At 44.3% G+C, this 25,286-nt stretch overlaps 1 protein-coding gene across 1 annotated transcript in view; it reads right to left on the bottom strand.

Moving 5' to 3' along the window:
- Positions 1-25,286, bottom strand: part of LOC137570721 (glutamyl-tRNA(Gln) amidotransferase subunit A, mitochondrial-like) — a 78,313-nt gene that overhangs the window by 46,529 nt on the left and 6,498 nt on the right. The window contains exons 2-4 of the mRNA XM_068279426.1: positions 8,631-8,790; positions 6,969-7,067; positions 6,761-6,857 (exon numbers count right to left, since the gene is read on the bottom strand). Coding sequence (XP_068135527.1) covers positions 6,761-6,857; positions 6,969-7,067; positions 8,631-8,790 — 356 coding nt within the window. The remainder of the gene's footprint in view (positions 1-6,760; positions 6,858-6,968; positions 7,068-8,630; positions 8,791-25,286) is intronic.

The raw sequence follows: 25,286 nt of genomic DNA, 5'->3' as shown, positions 1-25,286 counted from the left end.
AAATACTTTTTTCAGCGTGAGGAACTTGTCCGAAATCTGGGACAATGACTCAAAAGGAGAATCACATAAACCCTGCAGAACAGTTTTAAGATCCCAAGCAGGTACCCTTGATCTTACCGAAGGCTTTAGTCTCTTTAAAGCCTGGAAAAAACGAATGACATAATCATCTTGTGCCAACTTTCTTTCCAAAAACACACTCAGAGCCGAAACTTGAACCTTTATGAGTACTAATACTGAGGCCCTTCTTGTAACCACATTGTAAAAACTCTAACACAGATCTGAGTGAATTCTTGTTAAAGGATCTTTCAGTACACCAATCCTTAAAGACTCTCCACGCTTTCTGGTACATTAACCGAGTTACTTTCTTCCTACTATTAACCAATGTCTCTGATAGGCCATCTGAGAATCCCTTGGATTTTAGGATCTCCCACTCAGGTTCCAGGCTGAGAGGTGAAGCAGACTCAGATCTGGATGAAGAACTGGGCCCTGGGATAGCAGGTCCGGAATAAGTGGAAAGATTATTGGTTCGGATATTGCTAGAGACTGAAGCAACGTGAACCATGGTCGTTTTGGCCACAGAGGGGCAATCAAAATGACTTGTGCTTTGTCCTGAATAATCTTCTTCATTACACGTGAAAATAGCGGAATTGGGGGAAATGCATACATCATCATACTTCCCCAATTGATCCTGAAGGCATCTATTGGCCAGGGTGAATCCTCTGGATACAGGGCACAGAATTTTTGACATTTTGCATTCATTCTCCTTGCAAATAGATCCAATTCTGGACATCCCCACTGTTAGACAATCGTCTGAAACATCACGGGATTGAGAGACCATTCGTTCTGATCCAACACTTTCCTGCTGAGATAGTATGCAATCTGGTTCGATGTCCCCTTTAGATGTACTGCCATCAAAGATTTGACATTGTTCTCTGACCAAAACATAATTTTTGCAGTCTGATTCCACAAACTCTGACTTCTTGTGCCCCCTTGTCTGTTTATGAAAGCAACCACACTACTGTTGTCGGTCTTTACCATGACATGAAATCCTTTGATCTGGTCGCTGAAGTGTTGTAAAGCCCTCCACACAGCCTCCAGTTCTCTGCTGTTTGATTATTTTAAGCTCATCTCTACAGACCACTGTCCCTGAGCTGGAAGATAATTCAAGTGAGCTCCCCAGCCCCATAAACTGGCATCCATTGTAATTATCCTTTGTTCTGGGTAATTCCATAGACGACCTGTCGAAAGATGAACCTGATCCTGCCACCAAAGCAGAGACACCTTTACGCTGTAAACAGTATTTAGAATAGCAGAAATTTTCCTATCAGGTAGGAAAAGTCTCTCCTCTCCAGTAGCAATATTTAACCCCAAAAACTCTATGATCTGTGTAGGGACTAGAGAAGATTTTTCCCAATTAATAAGGCAACCTAGATCCTGAAGAAAGTCTAAAAGTCGTAAGGGTCTGGGCCTTGACAGAATGCGACGATGAGCCCCATAGTAAAAAATCATCTAGGTAACCGACAATATTGATCTTTCTTAGTCTAAGCACACCTAGTACCTCAGACATCACCTTGGTAAATAACCAAAAGGAAGAGCACTAAACTGAAAATGTCTTACCTATTCCTCCATCTGCATGGCAAATCTTAGGTACTGCTGTGATACCGGATGAATGGGTAAGTGAAGGTATGCATCCTTTAGATCTAGAGAGGCAAGAAAATCGTCCTTCTGCAAAACATGAATCACAGATCTTATATTGTCGATTCTGAATTTTCTGTTTCTTACTTTCTGAATAAGACTCTTCAGGTTTAGAATTAAACGATAACTTGTGGCTTCTTTACTAGAAATACTGGGGAATAGTAACCCTGTTCCCTTTGGCATTTTGGTACATCTTGAATTACTCCTTTTTGTAATAGAGAGAGGACTTCCGTCTGCAAAGCTAAACATTTTCTTTGATCCCGTGGGTGGGGAGTAATGCAAAACTTTTGAGGAGGAGCAACCACTGATTTGTGAATTGTAGCTGCCATATCTCGTAAAAGTTTGCAATTCTTCCCCCCACTGGAATCCTGGCGTCATTGCTTATCTGGTGTTTTAGCAGGAATTAAATTAGGCTTTGACTTTTGTGACCTGTAGGGGGCCCAACGCTTTCCTTTGGAGGACTTGGGATCCTGCTCAGTTCTGGAAGAGGGACGAAAGGGCCGCTTATACTGAAATGGTCTTTTCTTGACAGGAAAGTTCCTTTTTGTATCAGCTGTCCTATCCAGTGTGTCGTCTAATTTTGAACCAAATAGGAGACCCCCCTCACATGGAATTCCACATAATTTTGATTTAGAGGAATTGTCACCGTTCCAAGTCTTAACCCCTACTCCTCTTCTGGCTGAGTTGACCAAAGCAGTAGTTCTAGCTGTAAGTTTTACTGTATCATCTGATGCATCAACCATATAATTTGAGGCATTTAAAACTTTAGGGAAATCATTAAGAATCTCTTCTCGAGGAACCCCAGAGGGTATTTTGTTCTGCATTTCTAACAACCATGTCTTCAAAGATCTGCTAACAGCAGTAGAGGCCACCACAGGCTTAAAAGTCAAGGAAGAGGATTCCCAGGCCCTGCGTAAAAGATTGTCCATCTTCTTATCAATAGGATCTTTCAGATTACCGAAATCTTCAAATAATAGGTCAGTTTTCTTTGACACCCTTGAAAAAGATGTATCCAACTTAGGCGGAGTTTCCCAAAAAACCTGATCCTCAGGGTAAAAAGGATAACGTTTGGATAAAGATCTAGGCCAAAAAGCTCCCTTCTCAGGGTTATCCCACTCCTTCTTAACCATACCCTTATGAGTAGAATGAACAGGGATAAACCGAGACTGGGGATCCATCAAAGTATCATACATTTCATCCAAAGGTGTCAATGATTTCTACTCAGTTTTGATACCCATTGTTTTATACATCGCCATTAATAAGTATTTCATTAGATCTGGAGAAAAGGCAAATTTTGATCTATCAGATTTAGTCGGTTCCTCTTCGCCTTCTGAAATCTCCTCTAAGTCAGAAATTTCCCCCTCGGACAAATCTGACCCCTCCAAATCACTTTCCCTTCTGTGTCTTTTAGAACCAGAAGGAACAGGGTGGGTAACAGCCAACCCAGGAGATGGTGGAATAGGAATAGCAGGCATAGTATCCATATCACCACTAGTCCCAGGCAAATCCGAAGGTACAGCAGTAGTAGAAGCAATAATTTCCTTTATTGCTGTGGACATTTCAGCCCGCATCCAGCCCATCAAATCCTTGAATATAACCGGTGACTCATCCTTAACAACCTTCTCTGTACAGTACTGACACAGCTTCTTAGAAGATGAGGAAGATAAACCATTATAACAAATGGCACATTTCCTTTCAGACTTGCTAGAACCATGCTGACTGGATTGAGTAGCAGAATTCTCAGACTTTTCAACTTTCTCTTTATCCTTATCAGTCTTGTCATGTCAAGTCTGTAGTCTCAGCATTAGGCTATAAAACATAAACAGGAAAGAACCCATTACTAATCTCTCTCACAACACAGCCCCCATTATATCAAGCAGGAGTATCACAGTACTACATCTACTTGCTAGAGAGAGGTCCTGGCCAGACTTGGCAGATTGCAAAGGAGCTGACCCTAAAGCGTCCTCCATGATCACAGCAACAGAGTGAATCATGGACCTAGCACATAGCTATATAACAGAATGAGAGAGAGAGAGACAGCTGAAACTTGTTAATTAATGCAGCCCCTGCCGCATAATCAATCAAAACCACATCAGCTGCACATACCTTAATGCATCAACATGAGTGCTGATTATGATTCACCGCCGCGGCCCCTGCCACATAATTAATTAGGCAAATCCTCCTGGTTGTGCATAATCTGATTAGCCGGTGTGCTGAATTACTGTCACCGCCGCGGTCCCTGCCGCTTGTACAGACCTCAGATCATGCGGGACACCAGCGCGTGATTACTTCCGGTTCAACCGGAAGTGAACTCCTCCATGCGCGCGCCTGCACGCACAAGACTGCTGCCATCAATGGAGAAGCCTCCCATACACTGCAGGACTCCCAGCTGTTCACTGAACAGCTCCATCGGGAGTCCTGCGAGATGCTGTCCCTACCGCCTGACACGGATGGCACCCTTTGGAGGCCTCTCCCCCGCATCGCGTGCACGGGAGTTTGGGCGCCAAATTCTCCTAATAAAAGGCCTCCCCCAGCCAGGGTTCTGTGCTGTTCGTTCTGACAGCTAGTGTGGACGCCTTCTCTGGAAAATACTTGCCTTTGATCTGTTTCTCCCTGTTGATGACCTGGCTTGCCTGCCCTCTCTTGATCTCCGCCCCTCTGGTTCTGACCTCAGCCTGTACCTGGATACCTCTCTGCCTTCTGCCTGCCTCGACCTCGGATTGTACCTGGATACTTCTCTGCCTACTGCCTGCCTCGACCTCGGACTGTACCTGGATACTTCTCTGCCTGCTGCCTGCCTCGACCTCGGACTGTACCTGGATACTTCTCTGCCTGCTGCCTGCCTCGACCTCGGACTGTACCTGGATTCTTCTCTGCCGGCTGCCTGCCCTGACTTCAGCTTGTTTACTACACTCCAGCTTCATCTCTACATTGTGGTGTCAGTTCTCCCAACCACTAGTGAGGCGATCTCAGTTTGCGACCTGGTGGGCACTAGGCTGCGAAGTCCAGGGCGACCCCCTCGGGTCGTGTTTTGGTGAAGACCTGTGGTCACTTAGACCCCGCATCTGGGTAAAACCTCATTCCCTAGTGGGAAGGTCAACTACCCCTGAACTATCAACCAGTACCGTAACAGAAAGATGGTTCATTACATTTTACTGTACTGTACTGTGTCTGAAATTGTTGCTTCTTTTTAGTGATGAAACCAGTACAGATAAACTGCTGCTCTTCCTGTGGTTTCGATTGGCCAAATATTTCAAGTTGCATACAATTTGCATTGTGCCCATAAGTAAAAAAAATAGCTTCTCATTGACCATCTGTAAGCATCACATAGTGCTCTGCTTCATAGAGTAAACCTCATGAGGTCACAGCTTTCAGTAGAAATAAAGACTATCACAAGGAAAGTGAAGTAAGCCTATCTGGCAGTTAGTCATATCAGTCACATGATTATGTTATGTTATATTAGGTATGTTTGTGTACAGATGTGGGCCACCACAGAGACTGTAAGAGCTTCCTGTCCTGGTACAGAGACTGTTCTCCTCATAAAGAATTGACCAACCTATCTGCACAAGAACAAGATAAACACTAGTTTAGATTGCCACTCCACAGTTCAGGGAAACATGGAGATTTGATCTGCACTCTACACACTTAAAGTAGCCTGTGCACAGTGACTTGACATCTTACTTATTATTTATTCATAAATTAACATATAAGCTCCTGCAGCTTCCGTACACATACGGGAAACATGGTGATTTGATCTGTACCCTTTATGGTTAAAGTAGCCTGTGGTCAGTGACTTGACAAATAATGCATTATTTATTTATAAATTAACCTGTTTGATTCTGCTGTTACACATATGGAACCACCACATTTAGAAAAATTGCATATGTCATGTAAATGTACAATGGGGGTGGGGAGGAGAGATTGTGATTGCAAGTGAGATGCCTTGTAAAATGTTTACAACCACATTGCATTATGGTTCTTGCTAGGTAACAGCTGGATTAGCAATAAAACTTACTTACAAAAAATGTATCACCCAAATAGACTATATTTCTAGATTTGATAAAGAAATTTTCAGGCAAATATTGCTGGGGCAGAAGCCTTCAACAGATATATAAAAAAAACTCCCTTCTTTTCACGCTCTGTCACATAGCCAAAAAAAGTGATATTGCAACATTGGAACCAGACAGAGGTATCCACTAAACTTGAATGGATAAACTTAGTGAATAAATCCCTTACACTCTATAAATTAACCTATGTGTGTAGATACTCTCCAACCATATTCAAAAAAATATGGTCCAAATGGTGTGAATCAATGCTCACTAGAGAAACTAGGGATGCCCTGGGTTAGATTACCGACATGTACCTAAGAGTGTACCCAGTGCTCAATGATGATAACTCTTCAGAAGCTTTCATTTTAAGATGACACTGTTAATGTATTCAATCTTTTTTGTACCTAAACATCTTGACTGTACATATTGAATAGCACTGTATGAAGCTGCAAAAACTTGTGACACGAGAATCTCCTTCTCCCCTTTGCCTTTTCCCCCTGTCCCTTCCCATGATTGTACCGAGTACTATATGTTTGTACTCGTTCCTTTTTAAAAAATAAAAAAATAATAGCTTAGTTGTCAAAGTGCTAAAGTTGAGTTTAGCTAGTAGCAGTCACTGTGGTTGGGGCAGTTGCTTGGATTGCATCATCCTGCAAGGAAGCAGGCACAGATTACATTCTCTGAAGAAAAAAAGAAAAGCTCTGGCATGGAGTGCTTCATAGAATTATGAAAACATTTCTGCCTGGAGTATATACCCGTTAATTGCCATATGCTTCCAGTTATTTGGTGTTCATAGAGAATTCTTTTTATCAGCACAGTGTGGGCAGAAGAGAGATAAGAGTTCTGTCCATAGTAAAGGAGATATAAACAGAACTGGCAGTATCGCCTGAACAGCTAGTCATTTCTGCACAGGCTCTTCTGCTACAGTAAAATGGACATCTCTTGATTTATTTGAAAAACTTTGTTCTACTGATGTGTACAATACGCAGTATTAAAAACATGTTACCAGTACATACCCCATACCAAACTCATCAAGGTTAGTTTTTCCCATGAGCACAGCACCTTGATCTAGCAGTTTTTGAACAACGGTGGCATTATAAGGTGGTATGTAACCTTAAGAAGAAAAAAAAAGGAGAATAACACAAAAAGCAAGATGAATAGAAATGAGAACATCTGCCATTAGAATATAGTTTCTGATCAAACAACATTATTGCAATAATTTACCTTTTAGCATTCGTGAGGCACATGTTGTCTCTATATTGGTAGTGTTAAAGTTGTCTTTAACTGCAAATGGGATGCCATCCAACTTCCCAAGCGATTTACCTGTAAAAGAAGATATTAGTCATTCCCGCTACAAAAAGAAGGGTATAGAAACAAAACAGAATATGAATACTATGCACAGTGGGTACAAGTATTTGAACAGAGGAGCCAAAAAGAATAAAAATGTTTAAAAGCTGTTTAAAAAGGGGGAAGTAATGGTGGACTTACCTCCCTAAGACCATTATTCAAAAATAAAATTTATTGGATGCTCCACAATGCAACGCGTTCAGCAGGCTACAATCCTGATTCATCAGGCAAATAATGGAAAAAACGAATAGGAGTCTGTGCTGCAGCCAAGTGCCTCTGTACTCTGTTGCATTGTGGCGGGAGGGAGAGGATTATTATTATTTAGTATTTATATAGCGCCGACATCTTCCGCAGCGCTGTACAGAGTATATACGTATAGTCTGGTCACTAACTGTCCCTCAGAGGAGCTTACAATCTAATCCCTGCCATAGTCATATGTCTACGTATGTATTGTGTAGTGTATGTATCGTAGTCTAGGGCCAATTTTTAGGGGGAAGCCAATTCACTTATCTGTATGTTTTTGGGATGTGGGAGGAAACTGGAGTGCCCGGAGAAAACCCACCCAGACACGGGGAGAACATACAATCTCCTTGCAGATGTTGACTTGGCTGGGATTCAAACCGGGGACCCAGCGCTGCAAGGCAAGAGTGCTAAACACGATGCCACCGTGCTGCCCAGGATGAACGGAGATGAAGGGAGAGGAATATGGCCCTCTAGTGGCAAGCTGCCTTCATAATTCGGCCCTTGGGTTGTACTTTGCCCATCCTCTAGCTCCTAAAAAAAATTGTACAACCTGGCTAGTAAACAAACATTAATTTGTGTATCCTAGCATAATCATTTGTATGACATCTCCTACCAAAACACAGCCCAGTGTCCTGACTATCGAGGAAGGTATCGAGGAAGGTGCAAAGAAAACAGGAGGAGAAACAGAGCAGCTGGCCATAACAAAGAGGTTTCAGCTACTTAACCAAAAGAGTATTATAACTGGCTGCTCTGGTAACTGCTCCATGAATCCTCCAATTTTCTTTGCACCTGTGTTGGAAATTCAGCCCCAAAGTGTACAGCTGGAGTGCCAGGGTGTTTAACTTTTATGCAAGGATCAGCAAGTAGCACGATGTATCGGTAAGCACCACAAGTGTTCGACAAGTGCCACATAGTGATCAGTAAGCAGTGCCCAGTTATTGGAGTATCAGGGTGTCATTGAGTGTTTAGCAAATAGTGGGAGGGGTTGGGAAGTGGCAGTAAATGTTGTGTTTAAGTTAGTTTTAAGACTATCTATAGGTATATTAGTAGGAGGGTTAGTGTTAGGCGTATTGGTAATAGAGTTAATGTGAGAGAGTAGGTTTCGGGGGAGGTTGCAACTTAGGTGCTAGATAGTACAGTATTGGTAATGCAATATTACCAATATAATTACTATTGCGGTCAGCTCGCACCAAACTATTTGTATGTATGCTAAATGTACAGCGGCTGGTATATAAAACGATCACATCTTCATTTTCTTGACCCATTGCAAGTGTGTGTATCCTGTAAAAGCAGTACCTTGTCTTAAGCGCTTATCTGCCTCTGCAGCTTGCTTAAGAGCAATATCTTCAGTTACTGTAATGTAAGCATTAAGAAATGCGGTCTCTTTGATTAAGGACAAACACCTCTGACATAATTCTGTAGCACTCAGTTGACCCAGCCTTAAGGCAGCTGCTGCCTATGAAGAGATAAAAGAACATACATTAATTTACAGCAAAACAGCATTCAAACAGTTAAACACAGCACTTTGTTCAGCAGTGGAAAGCTCCTTCAGATTGTGATCCGCATCCAAAGTGGATATAACATCATCTTTTGTATACATTCTTCTCTTGCTACACTTCGTTACAGCCATCCATGGAACTGAAACAGAACTGTACTGTGCTGACAAACAGAGACAGATGAGAAACTTTCACTAGATAGGTGCTGTATTTATATATTAAAATCTATGAATAAAATGCAATGGCAGCTTTCAGAGCAGATAAACTGTACTTTGGGAACTTATAATTTGTAAACAGGCAATATTACTTGTGCACAAAAGCAAATATGGTAACTGAATGGGTAAAAAAAAAAAAAGTAGGAAAACACATTTGTATTGAATGTTACGTCAAGTTTTATTCCACTTTATAAAAAGCCCATGAATTTATAAATAATACAGTTTAGGACAAGATTTAATTGTAAAACAAATGCCTTTAGCGACCTAAGGCAAGAGGGAACTGCATCTGCATAAGCAAATTATAAGGGATGTAACAAATAGTAAAAAGGTCATCAGACTTGCAAAGCTGCTAGAGATAAAAAGACATAAAAAAGTTTTACAATTATATAAATTCCTAAAGAAAGATAGGTAAGGCATTTTCCAGTACATAAATTCCAAAAGAGACAGATAAGGCACCAGACCCAGATGGCATCCATCTCCAGGTATTAAACAAGTTCAGTTTTGCATATCAAATGATTTTTCAATTAGATCAGTTCCCTGAGAACTGGCTAAGCCGCAACAGAATGCAAAGGCCTCAATTCACTAAGCTTATCTCCTGTCTTTTAGTGTTGTCCGGATCATGAACGATTCGGATCTTTGATCCGAATCTCTTTTGTGAGTCAAATCATTTGAATCATGAAAATGAACGATTCGGATCACAAAGGGGGCGAGGCCAGGAGCGGCACGCCCCCCCTCTCAGTGGGCAGCGGGGTCCTGGAAGCACAGAGCAGAGATGGATCGCTCTGTTGGAGGGGAGTCAGCCTTGTACTCAGAGCACAGCAAATAATTAAACCCCAATTGTGCATTGTAATGTGCATATCATATGCCAGGATAAGCAGCATAGATACCAAATGGTTCATAAAAATATCCCAACCAGAGAGAGAGGAAGAGAGGAAACAAGTCTGGGAGATGGTGTGGTGTGATTGTGGACCTGGAACTTCATGAGCCTGTTTAGTGACACGGATCTCCAGTATGCCCTGCCAAAATTGCCATATCTGGGCCCTATGGGAGTCTGTGGATGGTCATGTTTTGATTATTTGAATATCACATTATTATACAGGAGAAAACCTACTAGCTAATTGTGCGTGCAACGTTGTATTGACATTCCCAGCTTCCTGCATATTACATCTATAGCTGGGGACTGCAGCTGAATTAACAACCACAACAATCACCAATAAGCATAAATTAGCAAACATACCATAAGAGGCCGGAAAACGAGCGTGTGTAATCGGTTACTGTTACCTAGTGCTGTGATCACTGCATCATATCGGCTATAGGATGGGGGCATAACAAAGGCATTTTACTGAATTACACTGTTATTGTCTGGAGGGGGGTAACCTATATAGTCTCGTATGACCTGCTGCAAATTGTGGTATGTGCATTCATTAGTTGGATCCTTCCATATGTGTCTGAAGTGGGTGATTTTATTATGGTAGCCGAGTTTGCAGCAAATTAAGGTAAAGAAGTGTTGAACAGCCGAAGGTGCTATGAATTGCCTGTGTGTCTATTTCCCCATTCATCCCCCCCAATGCTTCACTAGTAAAATGATCAGAGATTCGGATCAAAGATCCGGATCTTTTCAATGATCCGATTCGAATCATCCGAATCATTGAAAAGATCCGAACTTCCCATCTCTACTGTCTTTAATAACGTTTCTAGAGTGGTCACCATGGTGATGAGGCATGTCGTATTCAGGAAACATTTTACCTCAGGCAAACCTAAAGTTAAATCTTCTATCTTTAAGTTAACTCTTCAATCCTTAAAATAACTCCAGAATTCTAAAGTTAAAGACAGGCTGTTAATTAACTGCGTGTGAAAATAACTACAGAGGAGGTAATTTAAAGAGAAACGCCGACCAAAAATTGAACTTTATCCCAATCAGTAGCTGATACCCCCTTTTACATGAGAAATGTATTCCTTTTCACAAACAGACCATCAGGGGGCGCTGTATGACTGATATTGGGGTGAAACCCCTCCCACAAGAAAAGTACGTACTTTTTTTGGGCAGTTTCCTGTCTGTGAACCTTGTTGCATTGTGGAAAATAGCTGTTACAGCTGTTTCCAACTGCCAAAAACCATGCAGCAGCTGCATCACCTGCCAACACTACAATGTTCACTGGAGTTCCTCTTTAAGGAATGCAGAGATAAGATAACTCTCTCGCTGTGTGGTGGCAAGCATGATTTTAGTGAATTGAGGCAAAAGAGTGGTGGTTAACTAATCATGCCCAAAATGGGAAACTATTAGCAGTGGGGTCATACAAGGGTCTGTACTAGGTCTAATCCTTGTAAATTTATTTATGAATCATATAATAGATGGAATACAGAGTAGTGTTTGCATCTTCACAGATGGTAGAACATTATGCAAAATTATCAACTCTAAAAGTGGCCACTAACAAAAAAATTCAGCGAATGATCTTTTACAAATGATTATTCGTATTAATAATCAGAAATTATGGTTTGGGACCACTAACGGATGAAAATCTCCTAACCAATCTGATCAGATTAATGACATTGATTACATTTTCTGATCGATCCCATCAATCTGATTGGATAGGTTAGGATATTTTTGGCTGTAAGTGGTCCCATACAATCATTTCCGATCATTCCTACAAATAATCGCACCTAAATGATCATTTGGTAAATTGTATTGTTACAATCTTTTTCATCCAATTTTACCAAATCTATGTAGTAGAAGGGTAAACTGAGTGAATATATTGAATGGTTAAATTAGGCAGTTACCTTATATTACATAGAAATGGTAAGATTGGATAAAAAAAAGATTGCATTGTTAGTGGCCAGCTTTAGCAAGATCACAACATACTATAATAGGATGTTAATAGCATGGCTGAATGGGTAGGCATATCCTACCTAATAATAAGCAAGTGTCTCTGCATCCTATGTCCCTGTGTCAGTGCTTTTTCCATTATGCGCATGTGCAGGGACGCAGAAACACTGCCGAGAGCTGAGAGGGGGGGGAAATAACCCGCAGCAGATGAGGACGGGTCCAGAAGGGGGGGCGGGAAGGTGTGTGCGAGGTGTGCGCGGGCTGTTGCGCACACGGTGTGAGCGGGGGGCACGGCTAATGAAAGGGAGAAAGAGAGCAGTGCAGGTGGGGGGGGGGGGGGGTCACGGCTACAGCCTAGCACCCTTTTTTAAATGGGCCTTAGGCCTAGTGGCAGATAAAATGTAATAACATCTTGATCATAGCAGGTGACCGCTGCAAGGAGCACAACTGTCATTAGCGAGCGATTGGGACCCAGCAGAAGTAGATTGACGAATGGCGTGATCACGCAGCAACGAGTAATTGAAATATATGCCTTGGCAGATATAAGAGGCAGTTAATGGCAGAGATTTCAATTACCCAGGTCCAAAAGTGGTTAAAGAGGAATTTCAGCCTAAACAAACATACATTACCGTAGTTATGTTAACTGCTTCCCGACCGCCGTATAGACAAATGGCGGCCGGGAAGCTGACGCCGCAAGGACCGCCGTATTGACAAAATGCGGCGGTCCTTGTATGGGCATGGGCGGAGTGATCGCGTCATCAGTGACGCGATCCTCCGCCGGGAGTCGGAAGCCCGGCACTTTGCCTCTGCTCACCGGCCACTTAGCAGCGCCGGCGAGCGGAGGGATCTCGGGGATCCACCAATCAAAAAGTATAAGGCACTTTGTTAGGTAAACAAAGTGCCTTATACGTGCTTCCTCCTCGCCTCGTGGTCTCATTGTTGCAGAGACCACCAGCGAGGAGGAAGCACATTGTGAGTATTCACCAACACTGCTTTTTTTGCCCTCAGCCTCCCTGATCACCCACCCCAGGCCTCATACCCCCCCTGATCACCCCAGCAGACCCCTGCCTAGCACCCTTGCACCCCTACAAAACCCCCACCCCCCCACCTGCCACTAACTAGCGACGCTGCCCCTTAGTTTAGGTCCCTAACTGCCTCCTAGTCACCCCTGACCCCCCCCCTACCTTTAGATCACCCCCAGACCCCATCCCAGACTACCCCCCTGTATACTGTATACATCTGTATACAGCTACCTTACCCTCTGATCCCCCTCTGATCACCTGTCTATCACCTGTCCATCACCCCTCGGCACCCCCACCCATCAGAGCAGACCCTAACTGCCCCGCGGGGGTAACCGATCACCTGCCCAGGCCGTCGATTGCCCTCATACCCCCCTTCTGATTACATCCCCTGCTCTTTGTTTACATCTGTCCTCCCCAGCAATCACTAACTGATCTTTGATCAGTAACCCCCTGTGTCTGCCTCTCATCAGATCAGGACTCAGTCTGCCCCGTGCAGGCTCCTGATCAACCCCCCACCCCCTCAAATCGCCCTCAGACCCCCCCCCCCCTAATCACCGTCCAAGTTCATTGTATTTGACTGTGCTGCACTTGTATTCGATTGTGCTGCGCTTGTATTTGATTGTGCTGCGATTGTATTTGATTGTCCCGTGATCTGCTTCGATTGTCCCGTGATTGTTTGATTGCCTGAGACCCCACTTCCCACCACACCCAACCCCCCCTCCCCCCCCCCCACCCCACCCAACCCCACCCTCCCCCCCACCACCTCCAACCACCACCTTCCGAGTGCATCAGATTTGCTTGTGCTGTGATTGGAGTCGATTGTGCTGTAATTGTATTTGATTGTCCCGTGATCGGCTTCGATTGCCCCGTGATTGTTTGATTGCCTGAGACCCCACTTCCCGCCACACCCAATCCCACCCTCCCCCCATCACCTTCCGAGTGCATCAGATTTGATTGAGCTGTGATTGGATTCGATTGTGCTGTAATTGTATTTGATTGTCCCGTGATCGGCTTCGATTGCCCCGTGATTGTTTGATTGCCTGAGACCCCACTTCCCGCCACACCCCAATCCCACCCTCCCCCCATCACCTTCCGAGTGCATCAGATTTGATTGTGCTGTGATTGGAGTCGATTGTGCTGTAATTGTATTTGATTGTCCTCTGAGACCCCACTTCCCACCAACCCCAATACCTCTCAAATACTCCCTTTTTGCTAGGTAGGTGCTCTTTTTTTCTGGGTAGTCTCGGAGGAAAACCCCATAAATTTAGCAATCCAAAATGGCAAGAAGGGGGCTTTCCGATGACGAGGTATACAGGTACATGGACCAGTCGGATGAGTTCTTTTGGGAAGAATCATCCATCGAATCTTCCGGGTCCGAATTTGAACCTGTAGAAAGCAGTGGTTCCCTGACCGATAGTGATGACGAGGCTATGGTCCCGGCTAGAGCCAGGCGTACCAGACCCCAAGTCGTTAGACCGCAGGTGGCGCAGGATCCGCCTCAAGGGCAGCAGGGTGGTGCTAGCGCTGTTGATAGTTTTCTTGGTGAGGCAGGCACCAGCAGCACAGCATCTCCTGGACTTAGTGCCAGTGCTTCCGTAGACCCTGGCGAAGTGGTGAGCGTCAGCATGGAAGTTGAAACTGGTACGGTGGCAAGTGCAGTAGTACCCCCGTCGCAGCCACCAAGAAGAAGACGGGCCCGTAGTACCCATAGACTCCCAGAGGTGCTGGCACAACCAGATTGGCAATCCCCTGATTCCGCCGCACCCGTAGTGCTCCCTTTCACCGCCCAGTCTGGAGTCCAGGTGGTGACAGCTCATCTAGGAACGGCCCTAGAATTTTTGCAGCTGTTCATCACCCAGGTTCTCTTGGACTTAATTGTGGTTGAGACCAACCGTAAAGCCACACAATTCATCACCGAGCACCCGGAGAGCATGTATGCCCAGCCTTTCGGGTGGAAACCAGTCCAAGTTTCCGACATTAAAATCTTTTTGGCCCTTATCCTTCACTTGGGACTAATGAAACAAAATGTATTGCGGTCGTATTGGTCTACGAACCCAGTACATCATGTTCCCTTGTACCCTGCTGCCATGTCCAGGACACGATTTGAGTCCATCCTGCGCTTCCTGCACTTCAACGACGACGAAACCTGTCATGAAAGGGGAGACCCTGCTTATGACCGGCTCCACAAAATTCGGCCCCTCATAGACCACCTGTCCTCAACATTTGCAGATGCTTATATCCCTGAACAGAACATCTGCGTAGACGAGTCCCTCTTACGCTTTACCGGGCGCCTTGGCATCAAACAGTACATCCCAAGCAAGCGCGCCCGGTATGGGGTGAAACTGTATAAGCTCTGTGAAAGGGCCACAGGCTATACATGTCGTTTTAGGGTCTATGAGGGAAAAGACTCAAAATTGGAGCCAGTCGGATGCCCTGACTACCTGGGGAGCAGTGGAAAGGTTGTGTGGGACTTGGTGTCACCCTTGTTCCAGAAGGGGTACCATCTTTTTGTGGACAATTATTACACAAGTGTGGCCCTCTTTCAGCACTTAAAGTTAGAAGGAATCCGATGCTGTGGCACTGCGCGGCCTAGTCGCCAGGGCTTCCCCCAACGGCTCATTAACACCAGACTTCAACGGGGGCAGAGGGCCGCCTTGCGTACTGAAGACCTGCTCGCGGTGAAATGGAGGGACAAGAGGGACGTTTACTTTCTGTCCACCATTCACACAGACACGACAGTCCAAATTCAACGGGCAACTAAGGTAATTGAAAAGCCCCTTGTCGTCCACGAATATAATGTCAACATGGGAGGGGTGGACTTCAATGACCAGAGGTTAGCGCCCTATTTAGTTACCCGGAAAACAAGACGCTGGTATAAGAAAGTGTCTTTTTATCTGATTCAATTGGCAGTTTACAACAGCTTTGTTCTCTACAGTAAGGCTGGGAGAACTGGATCTTTCCTCCAATTTCAGGAACAGATCATTCTGGACATCCTGTATCCAGGAGGTGCCAGGCCCCCCCCCCCCCCCCCCCAGATGCAACTAGCCGACTGCATGGTAGGCATTACGCCTATCAGATTCCGTGTGCCCCAGGTCAACGCATCCGAAGAAAACGTTGTCGTGTCTGCAGCAGGACTGGAAGAAGGAATGACACCAGTTTTTATTGTCCCCGCTGTCCTGACCAGCCTGGCCTATGCATAGGGGAGTGCTTTGAGAGGTACCACGAGCAGGTACACTATTAGAACCTAGGGAACTCCAGACACAGGAGTAGGCACACACTCACTGGTCTTTCGCACAATGTCCCAGGTGGAGGAGAGGTGAGCTTGAAAATCAAAAAAACGGGTAAGCATAAAAGTGGGAAGAAGGATCGGTTTCCATGCTTGATATTGCTGATCTGTCCTGGGTTGGCGATATAAGACGGCATGTTTGAATTTCCCTTGAGTGTGGACACCCCCGGTTTATATGTGATTTGGGCCTATGATGATGCTTTAATGCCACACAGAGTCATCTCTATTGGCAGGCATATTGCTGTATCCTACAGGCATAATGCTGTATACTAAAGTTCTGAGGCCCAGTCACATAAGTTGGTGGCTCACCCTGAGTGCAGGGTGGCACGGGGTGTCTCTCTCCTGAGGTTATCACTGCCATTGATGTGGAGCAAGGTATGTTTGCCGTTCATTTTTCCTTTCAGCCCAGAGTGCATTACTTGTATACCCAATATAAGGAGTATAGCAGAAACTCCTAATACTGGCCATACATGTAATGATTGCAGAGACCCTAAAATGCCAGGACAGACTCCACAAATGACCCCATTTTGGAAAGAGGACACCCTAAAGTATTATGTGAGGTGCACGGTGAGTTCATAAAAGATTTTAGTTTTTGTCACAAGTTAGCAGAATTTTTTTTTTATTTTTTTTTTTAACAAAGTGTCATTTTCCGTTTACTTGTGACAAAAAATAAAAATTTCAATGACCTCACCATTACCCTCATGGGATACCTTGTTGTGTATTCTTTCCAAAATGGGGTCATTTGTGGGGTGTGTTAACTGTCCTGGCAAGTGGGCGGGGTGCTAAATTGTGAGCACCCCTGTAAAGCCTAAAGGTACTCATTGGACTCTGGGCCCCTTAGAGCAGTTAGGGTGCAAAAAAGTGCCACACATGTGGTATCGCCGTACTCGGGAGAAGTAGTACAATGTGTTTTGGGGTGTATTTTTACACATACCCATGCTGGGTGGGAGAAATACCTCTGTAAATGACAATCTTTTGATTTTTTTTACACACAATTGTCCATTTACAGAGTTATTTCTCCCACCCAGCATGGGTAAGTGTAAAAATACACCCCAAAACACATTGTACTACTTCTCCCGAGTACGGCGATACCACATGTGTGGCACTTTTTTGCACCCTAACTGCGCTAAAGGGCCCAAAGTCCAATGAGCACCTTTAGGATTTCACAGGTCATTTTGCGGAATTTGATTTCCAGACTCCTCCTCACGGCTTAGGGCCCCTAAAATGCCAGGGCAGTATAGGAACCCAACAAATGACCCCATTTTAGAAATAAGACACCCCAAGGTATTCCGTTAGGAGTATGGTGAGTTCATAGAAGATTTTATTTTTTGTCAAAAGTTAGCGGAAAATTGATTTTTATTGTTTTTTTCCACAAAGTGTCATTTTCCACTAACTTTTGACAAAAAATAAAATCTTCTATGAACTCACCATACTCCTAACGGAATACCTTGGGGTGTCTTCTTTCTAAAATAGGGTCATTTGTGGGGTTCCTATACTGCCCTGGCATTTTAGGGGCCCTAAACCGTGAGGAGTAGTCTGGAAATCAAATTCCGCAAAATGACCTGTGAAAGCCTAAAGGTGCTCATTGGACTTTGGGCCCTTTAGCGCAGTTAGGTTGCAAAAAAGTGCCACATGTGGTATCACCGTACTTGGGAGAAGTAGTATAATGTGTTTTGGGGTGAATTTTTACACATACCCATGCTGGGTGGGAGAAATATCTCTGTAAATGGACAATTGTGTGTAAAAAAATCAAAAGATTGTCATTTACAGAGGTATTTCTCCCACCCAGCATGGGTATGTGTAAAAATACACCCCAAAACACATTGTACTACTTCTCCCGAGTACGGCGATACCACATGTGTGGCACTTTTTTGCACCCTAACTGCGCTAAAGGGCCCAAAGTCCAATTAGCACCTTTAGGCTTTCACAGGTCATTTTGCGGAATTTGATTTCCAGACTACTCCTCACGGTTTAGGGCCCCTAAAATGCCAGGGCAGTATAGGAACCCCACAAATGACCCCATTTTAGAAAGAAGACACCCCAAGGTATTCCGTTAGTAGCATAGCGAGTTCATAGAAGATTTTATTTTTTGTCAAAAGTTAGTGGAAAATGACACTTTGTGAAAAAAACAATAAAAAATCAATTTTCCGCTAACTTTTGACAAAAAATAAAATCTTCTATGAACTCGCTATGCTACTAACGGAATACCTTGGGGTGTCTTCTTTCTAAAATGGGGTCATTTGTGGGGTTCCTATACTGCCCTGGCATTTTAGGGGCCCTAAACCGTGAGGAGTAGTCTGGAAATCAAATTCCGCAAAATGACCTGTGAAATCCTAAAGGTACTCATTGGACTTTGGGCCCCTTAGCATACTTGGGGTGTAAAAAAGTGCCACACATGTGGTACCGCCGTACTCGGGAGAAGTAGTATAATGTGTTTTGGGGTGTATTTTTACACATACCCATGCTGGGTGGGAGAAATAACTCTGTAAATGGACAATTGTGTGTAAACAAAATTAAAAAATTGTCATTTACAGAGATATTTCTCCCACCCAGCATGGGTATGTGTAAAAATACACCCCAAAACACATTATACTACTTCTCCTGAGTACGGCGATACCACATGTGTGGCACTTTTTTGCAGCCTAACTGTGGTAAGGGGTCCAAAGTCCAATGAGCACCTTTAGGCTTTACAGGGGTGCTTACAATTTTGCACCCCCCAAAATGTCAGGACAGTAAACACACCCCACAAATGACCCCATTTTGGAAAGTAGACCCTTCAAGGTATTCAGAGAGGGGCATGGTGAGTCCGTGGCAGATTTCATTTTTTTTTGTCGCAAGTTAGAAGAAATGGAAACTTTTTTTTTTTCTCACAAAGTGTCATTTTCCGCTTACTTGTGACAAAAAATAATATCTTCTATGAACTCACTATGCCTCTCAGTGAATACTTTGGGATGTCTTCTTTCCAAAATGGGGTCATTTGGGGGGTATTTATACTATCCTGGAATTCTAGTCCCTCATGAAACATGACAGGGGGTCAGAAAAGTCATAGATGCTTGAAAATGGGAAAATTCACTTTTTGCACCATAGTTTGTAAACGCTATAACTTTTACCCAAACCAATAAATATACGCTGAATGGGTTTTTTTTTTTATCAAAAACATGTTTGTCCACATTTTTCGCGCTGCATGTATACAGAAATTTTACTTTATTTGAAAACTGTCAGCACAGAAAGTTAAAAAAATCATGTTTTTGCCAAAATGCATGTCTTTTTTGCTGAATATAATAAAAAGTAAAAATCGCAGGAGCAATCAAATAGCACCAAAAGACCAAATTACTTACGGTAACGTCTTTTCCAGTAGTCGCGAAGACAGCACCCCTAATGAGACTTGTCTCCCTCCAACACACGGACAGGAATCTGCAAAAGATTTAAATTTGCATAATAGGCGGCCCCAGTATATAAGGCATTAGTCATCAATTACCTTCAGTTCTATACAAAAGACACGGACACCGTAATAATGCTCATATAATCTTTAATCCAAATTTTTTTTTTTTTTTTTTTTACCCAGGGTGGGTTGTAGGGGTGCTGTCTTCGCGACTACTGGAAAAGACGTTACCGTAAGTAATTTGGTCTTTCCCAGTACGTCAGCTCAGACAGCACCCCTAATGAGACGATATACACGATATATAAATTCAGGGAGGGACTACAGCCTGCAGAACTTTTCTGCCAAAGAATAGGTCAGAATTAGCCAAAACATTAAGCCTATAGTGCTTCACGAACGTGTTCTGGCTGGACCAGGTTGCTGCCCTGCATATCTGTTCTATCGAGGCTCCTGCCCTCTCTGCCCATGAAGTTGATACAGCTCTCGTGGAATGTGCTTTTACTGGGAAGGACAGCTGCCTGCCCTGTATTTGATAAGCTTCAGTAATCGCTTGTTTGATCCATCTTGCAAGTGTTGGTTTAGAAGCTTTACTTCCCCTGGCATTCCCTGAGAAGATTACAAACATTGCCTTGGTCTTCCTCCAGGATTTAGTCCTTTCCAGGTATTGAAGCAAGCATCTCCGAACATCTAAACAATGAAGCGTCCTTTCTTTGTCATTCGCTGGATTATCACAAAAAGAAAGGAATGAACAATTCTTGCGATCTGTGAAACTTAGATACTACTTTAGGCAGAAATGCAATGTCCAATCGTAGGGTGATCCTATCCTCTGAGACCACACAATACGGCTCTTTTATGGATAGGGCCTGCAACTCTCCCAATCTTCTTGCGGTTGTGATTGCCAAGAGGAATGATGTCTTTAAGGATAAAAACTTATCAGATGCTTGTTCTAAAGGTTCAAATGGAGGTTTACATAAACCTTGCAACACAATATTCAAGTCCCAAGGAGGTATCCTTGTTCTCACCACAGGCTTAATTCTCTTTAATGCCTCAAAGAAACGTATAACCAACTCCTCCTGGGCTAATCTTCTCTCCAGGAAAACGCTCAGAGCAGACGTCTGGACTTTTAGGGTGCTGGTACTGAGCCCCTTCTGGAACCCAGATTGTAAAAACTCCAGGACTGAAGCCAGGGAATTGTTGACCATTGATCTCTCAACACACCACTCATTAAAGATCTTCCAGGTTTTTTGATAGATCTGACGAGTCACCTTCTTCCTACTCTGGATTAAAGTGCCAGCCAACTCATCTGAGAAACCTCTTGCCTTTAGCAATCCCCATTCAGGTTCCATGCCGTAAGATGCAGAAGCTCCGGATTTTGATGAAAGAATGGCCCCTGAGACAGAAGCTCCGGATGAGGAGGAAGATTGATTGGTTCTGATACCCTCAAGGCTTGAAGTAACGTGAACCAGGGTCTCTTTGGCCAGAATGGCGCAATCAGAATAACTCGTGCTTGGTCCTGTATAATCTTGTTCAAAACCCTGGATAACAGAGGTATTGGAGGAAACGCATACATCAAATGGAAGCCCCAATTCACTGAGAAGGCGTCCACTGCCCAAGGATTGTCTTTCGGGTGGAGGGAACAGAACTTCCGACACCTGGCATTCTCTTTCCTTGCGAATAAGTCTATCTCCGGACATCCCCAATGAGATGTAATTTCCAGAAGAATCTGAGGATTGACTGACCATTCGTTCTGATCCAAAGCTTTCCGACTCAATAAGTCTGCCAGGTGATTTGAGGTCCCTTTCAAGTGGACTGCCCTCAACGATTCCAGATTTGCTTCCGCCCATCTGAGAATGCGACCCGATTGGCACCACAGAAGGTGACTCCTTGTTCCTCCTTGACGGTTCACATAAGCCACCACACTGCTGTTGTCTGATCTTATTAGAACATGATGGCCCTGGATCTGGCTGCTGAAAAACTGTAAGGCCTGCCATACTGCTTCGAGCTCCCTGCTGTTGGAGGAGCTTGATTTCATCTGGTCTGACCACTGACCCTGAGCTGGTCGAAAGTCCATGTGGGCCCCCCATCCCCACGCACTGGCATCCGTCGTTATCGTCGTCTGAGATGGATAATTCCAGAGACGACCCACGGATAGATGCTTCTTGATCTGCCACCACATCAAGGATACCTTGATACTGTGGGGAATCATCACCGCCTTGTCTAGGGAACTTGACCTCCTGTTCCAGTTCTTTAGAATCCACACTTGTAATTCCCTTGAGTGGAGCTGGCCCCACTGAACTGCCGGGAATGAGGCTGTTAAGTGACCCAATGTGGCCATGGCCCTTCTCAGCGAGACTGATCTTGATTTCTGAAAAGAAAGAACAGTATTTAGTATAGAAGAAATCTTCTTATCAGTCAGAAAAATTCTTTCATTAACAGTGTCAATGTTGAACCCTAGATATTCCATAGATTGACAAGGGGTCAGAGAGGATTTCTCCCAGTTGACAAGCCAACCCAGGGACTGAAGGAATGAGAGACATGAGTCCAAATGGGCATACAGTAACCTCTCAGAGGAACCCCAAAGCAATAAGTCATCCAAATAGGCAATAACATTAACAGACTTCAGTCTTAGAACTGCTAAGACCTCTGACATGACTTTAGTAAACAACCAGGGCGCAGAGGATAGCCCGAAAGGAAGAGCATTAAATTGAAAATGTCTTACCTTTCCGTCCAACTGGACTGCAAATCTGAGGAATTGCTGAGAGGAGAGATGAATGGGAATATGCAGGTACGCATCTTTCAGGTCCAGAGATGCAAGGAAACTGTCCTTCTGTAAAAGATGAATCACAGAGATAATGTTGTTCATTCTGAACTTCCTGTACTTTACTGACTTGTTTAGACCTTTTAAGTTGAGAATAAAGCGAAAGCCTCCTTGTGACTTTGGAACAAGAAATACTGGAGAGTAAAACCCCCGACCCCTTTGACATGAGGGGACCTCCCGAATTACCCTTTTGAGAAGCAAGGATTTTACTTCGGCCTGAAGGGCTAGTTGTTTTGTATGTCCTAATGGCAGAGGAGTGACAAAGAATCTTTGGGGAGGTAACATTTCGAACTCTATTTTGTATCCTTCCAGGACAATGTGCAGAAGCCATGGGTTTGTGAAGTACTGATGCCATATTTCGTAAAAGTGGGCTAACCTCCCTCCCACTGGAAGCCTGATGTCATTGTTTTGTAGTCTTGCTAGTTGAGGGGGGATTGGGCTTCCCTCTCTGGTTTCTGTAAGGGGCCCACCTCTTTCTGGAGGTGGTGGGACGCTCATTGGATTCTGACTTTGGGGGCCTGCGAAAGGACCGTTTGTATTGAAAGGACCTTCTCTTAGTGGGGAAGTTTTTCTTAGTGTCAGCGGTTCTATCTAAGGTCTCATCAAGTTTTGACCCAAACAAAAGACCCCCTTCACAGGGAATGCCACAAAGTCTTGATTTAGAGGAATTATCACCCCCCCAAGTCTTTACCCAAACCCCTCTTCTAGCGGAATTTACTAAAGCAGTTGTTCTTGCAGTTAATTTCACAGTGTCATCAGCAGCATCAGTGAGATAGTCCGTAGCATTAAACAGATTTGGGAAGTCGTTAAGTATCTCCTCTCTCGGTACACCTGAGGCAATCTTGGATTGTACATCCAAGAGCCATGTTTTCAAAGATCTCCCTACTGCGGTGGAAGCCACTGCCGGCTTAAATGTTAATGACGATGATTCCCAGGCCCTACGAAGGATATTGTCCATTTTTTTGTCAATGGGATCCCTAAGATTGCCAAAATCTTCAAACAACAAGTCAGTCTTCCTTGAAACCCTCGATAATGACGGATCTAGCTTAGGCGGAGGTCCCCAAAAAGCCTGGTCATCCGGATTAAAAGGATAGCGACTAGACATAGATCTAGGCCAAAAGGCTCTTTTCTCAGGACTATCCCATTCTCTCTTAATCACGGACTTCAGAGAGGAATGAACAGGGATAAATTGAGATTGGGGATCCGTCAAACTTTCATACATCTGATCAAGGGCTGTCAAGGATCTCTGCTCAGTCTTTATACCCATTGTTTTATGCATGGCAGCAATAAAGTCTTTCATAAGCTCAGGAGAGAAGGCAAACCTATGTGGTCTGCTTCCCTTAATCACTGCCTCCTCCTCAGAAATTTCCTCAAATGCAGAAATCTCTCCCTCTGATAGTTCAGATTCACCCAAATCTTCCCCCGACCTCTTTCTCTTAGTTCCCAGAGGAATAGGAAGGGCGGCACCTGATCCAGCTGGAGACATAGCAGCAGCAGGAGGATTCGTAACAACTATTCCAGAAATGTTTGCAATAGGATCCACAGGCAACACAACAGGCACAGTAGAAATATTAGAGGTAGAAGCAGTGCTCATAGCTGAATCCTTTATCTCCTTAATAGCAGTAGACATTTCTGCTCTCATCCAGCCCATCAAGTCTTTAAACACAGCAGGAGACTCATTCTTTACAATCTTATCAGTGCAATATTGGCATAATTTCTTAGAGGAGGAAGAAGAGATGCGATTGTTGCAGATAGCACATTTTTTCTCAACCTTGGTGTCTGTGCGTTTGTCCTGACTGGAGTGCGCACTCGATTTATCAGATTTTTTGGGCTAAAACACAAACAAACAAATCTAAATTAGCCAAGAATCCCCATGAAATAAGTCATAGAAAAGCTAGCTAAGCAGTGTGCATATAACCACTTGCCAGAGGGGTTTCGGAGCCAGACTCCACAGATAATGCTGGAGAGGGTCCTACAGCGTCCTCCATGATCCCAGCTTACAACACATCTGAGACCAGGATTTGAAAGGCTAAAATACCTGCTCCTGAAGAATTTGCATAATCCCCAGCTGAAGCAGCTCACCGCCGCGGCCCCTGCCGCCTGCTGCACTTCCGGGTCACGTGGGACGCCAGCGTCGTGACCACTTCCGGATTTCCGCATCGGAAGTTTCCATTGCGTGCCCCTGCACGCATAAAAACGCCGCCTTCCTAGGAGAAGCCTCCTAAGTGCTGCCAGGCTCCACACCGCTCCCCCTGAAGCGGACTGCCCAGGAAAACCTCCGCAACAGAGCCCCAGCCGCCTGACTAGATGGCTCCCTGGAGACCTCTCCCTCCTACACGTCCGGACAGGAAACTAGAACTGAAGGTAATTGATGACTAATGCCTTATATACTGGGGCCGCCTATTATGCAAATTTAAATCTTTTGCAGATTCCTGTCCGTGTGTTGGAGGGAGACAAGTCTCATTAGGGGTGCTGTCTGAGCTGACGTACTGGGAAAGAAAGCTTTATTAGTGACAAGAAAAGGAGCCAAAATTCATTTAGGTGGTAGGTTGTATGAGCGAGCAATAAACCGTGAAAGCTGCAGTGGTCTGAATGGAAAAAAAGTGGCCGGTCCTTAAGGGGTAGAAAGCCCTAGGTCCTCAAGTGGTTAATTAAAATTGATAGGTAATATAATCTCTTACCCACCCTGTGTTAAAAGAACAAGCAAATGTTTGTGACTTCATGAGTGCAGCCATCTTTTTGGTTAAAAGGAGGTGACAGAGAGCATGATTCACAGTTCCAACTGTCCTGTGTTCTGATCACCCCTTCCAGTGCGTACGAGAAGAATTGGCATCGGGAGACTTGGGTGCAGGATACAGCCGGTATATGGCAGATCCTGCTGCCGCACAAGTCCCGGCTGTGTTAATTACTAT

Source organism: Hyperolius riggenbachi, chromosome 4 (assembly GCF_040937935.1).
Source record: "Hyperolius riggenbachi isolate aHypRig1 chromosome 4, aHypRig1.pri, whole genome shotgun sequence".
NCBI classification, from domain to species: domain Eukaryota; kingdom Metazoa; phylum Chordata; class Amphibia; order Anura; family Hyperoliidae; genus Hyperolius; species Hyperolius riggenbachi.
Note: the sequence above shows the minus strand (reverse complement) of the source record. Positions and strands in the feature narration are given on the sequence as shown.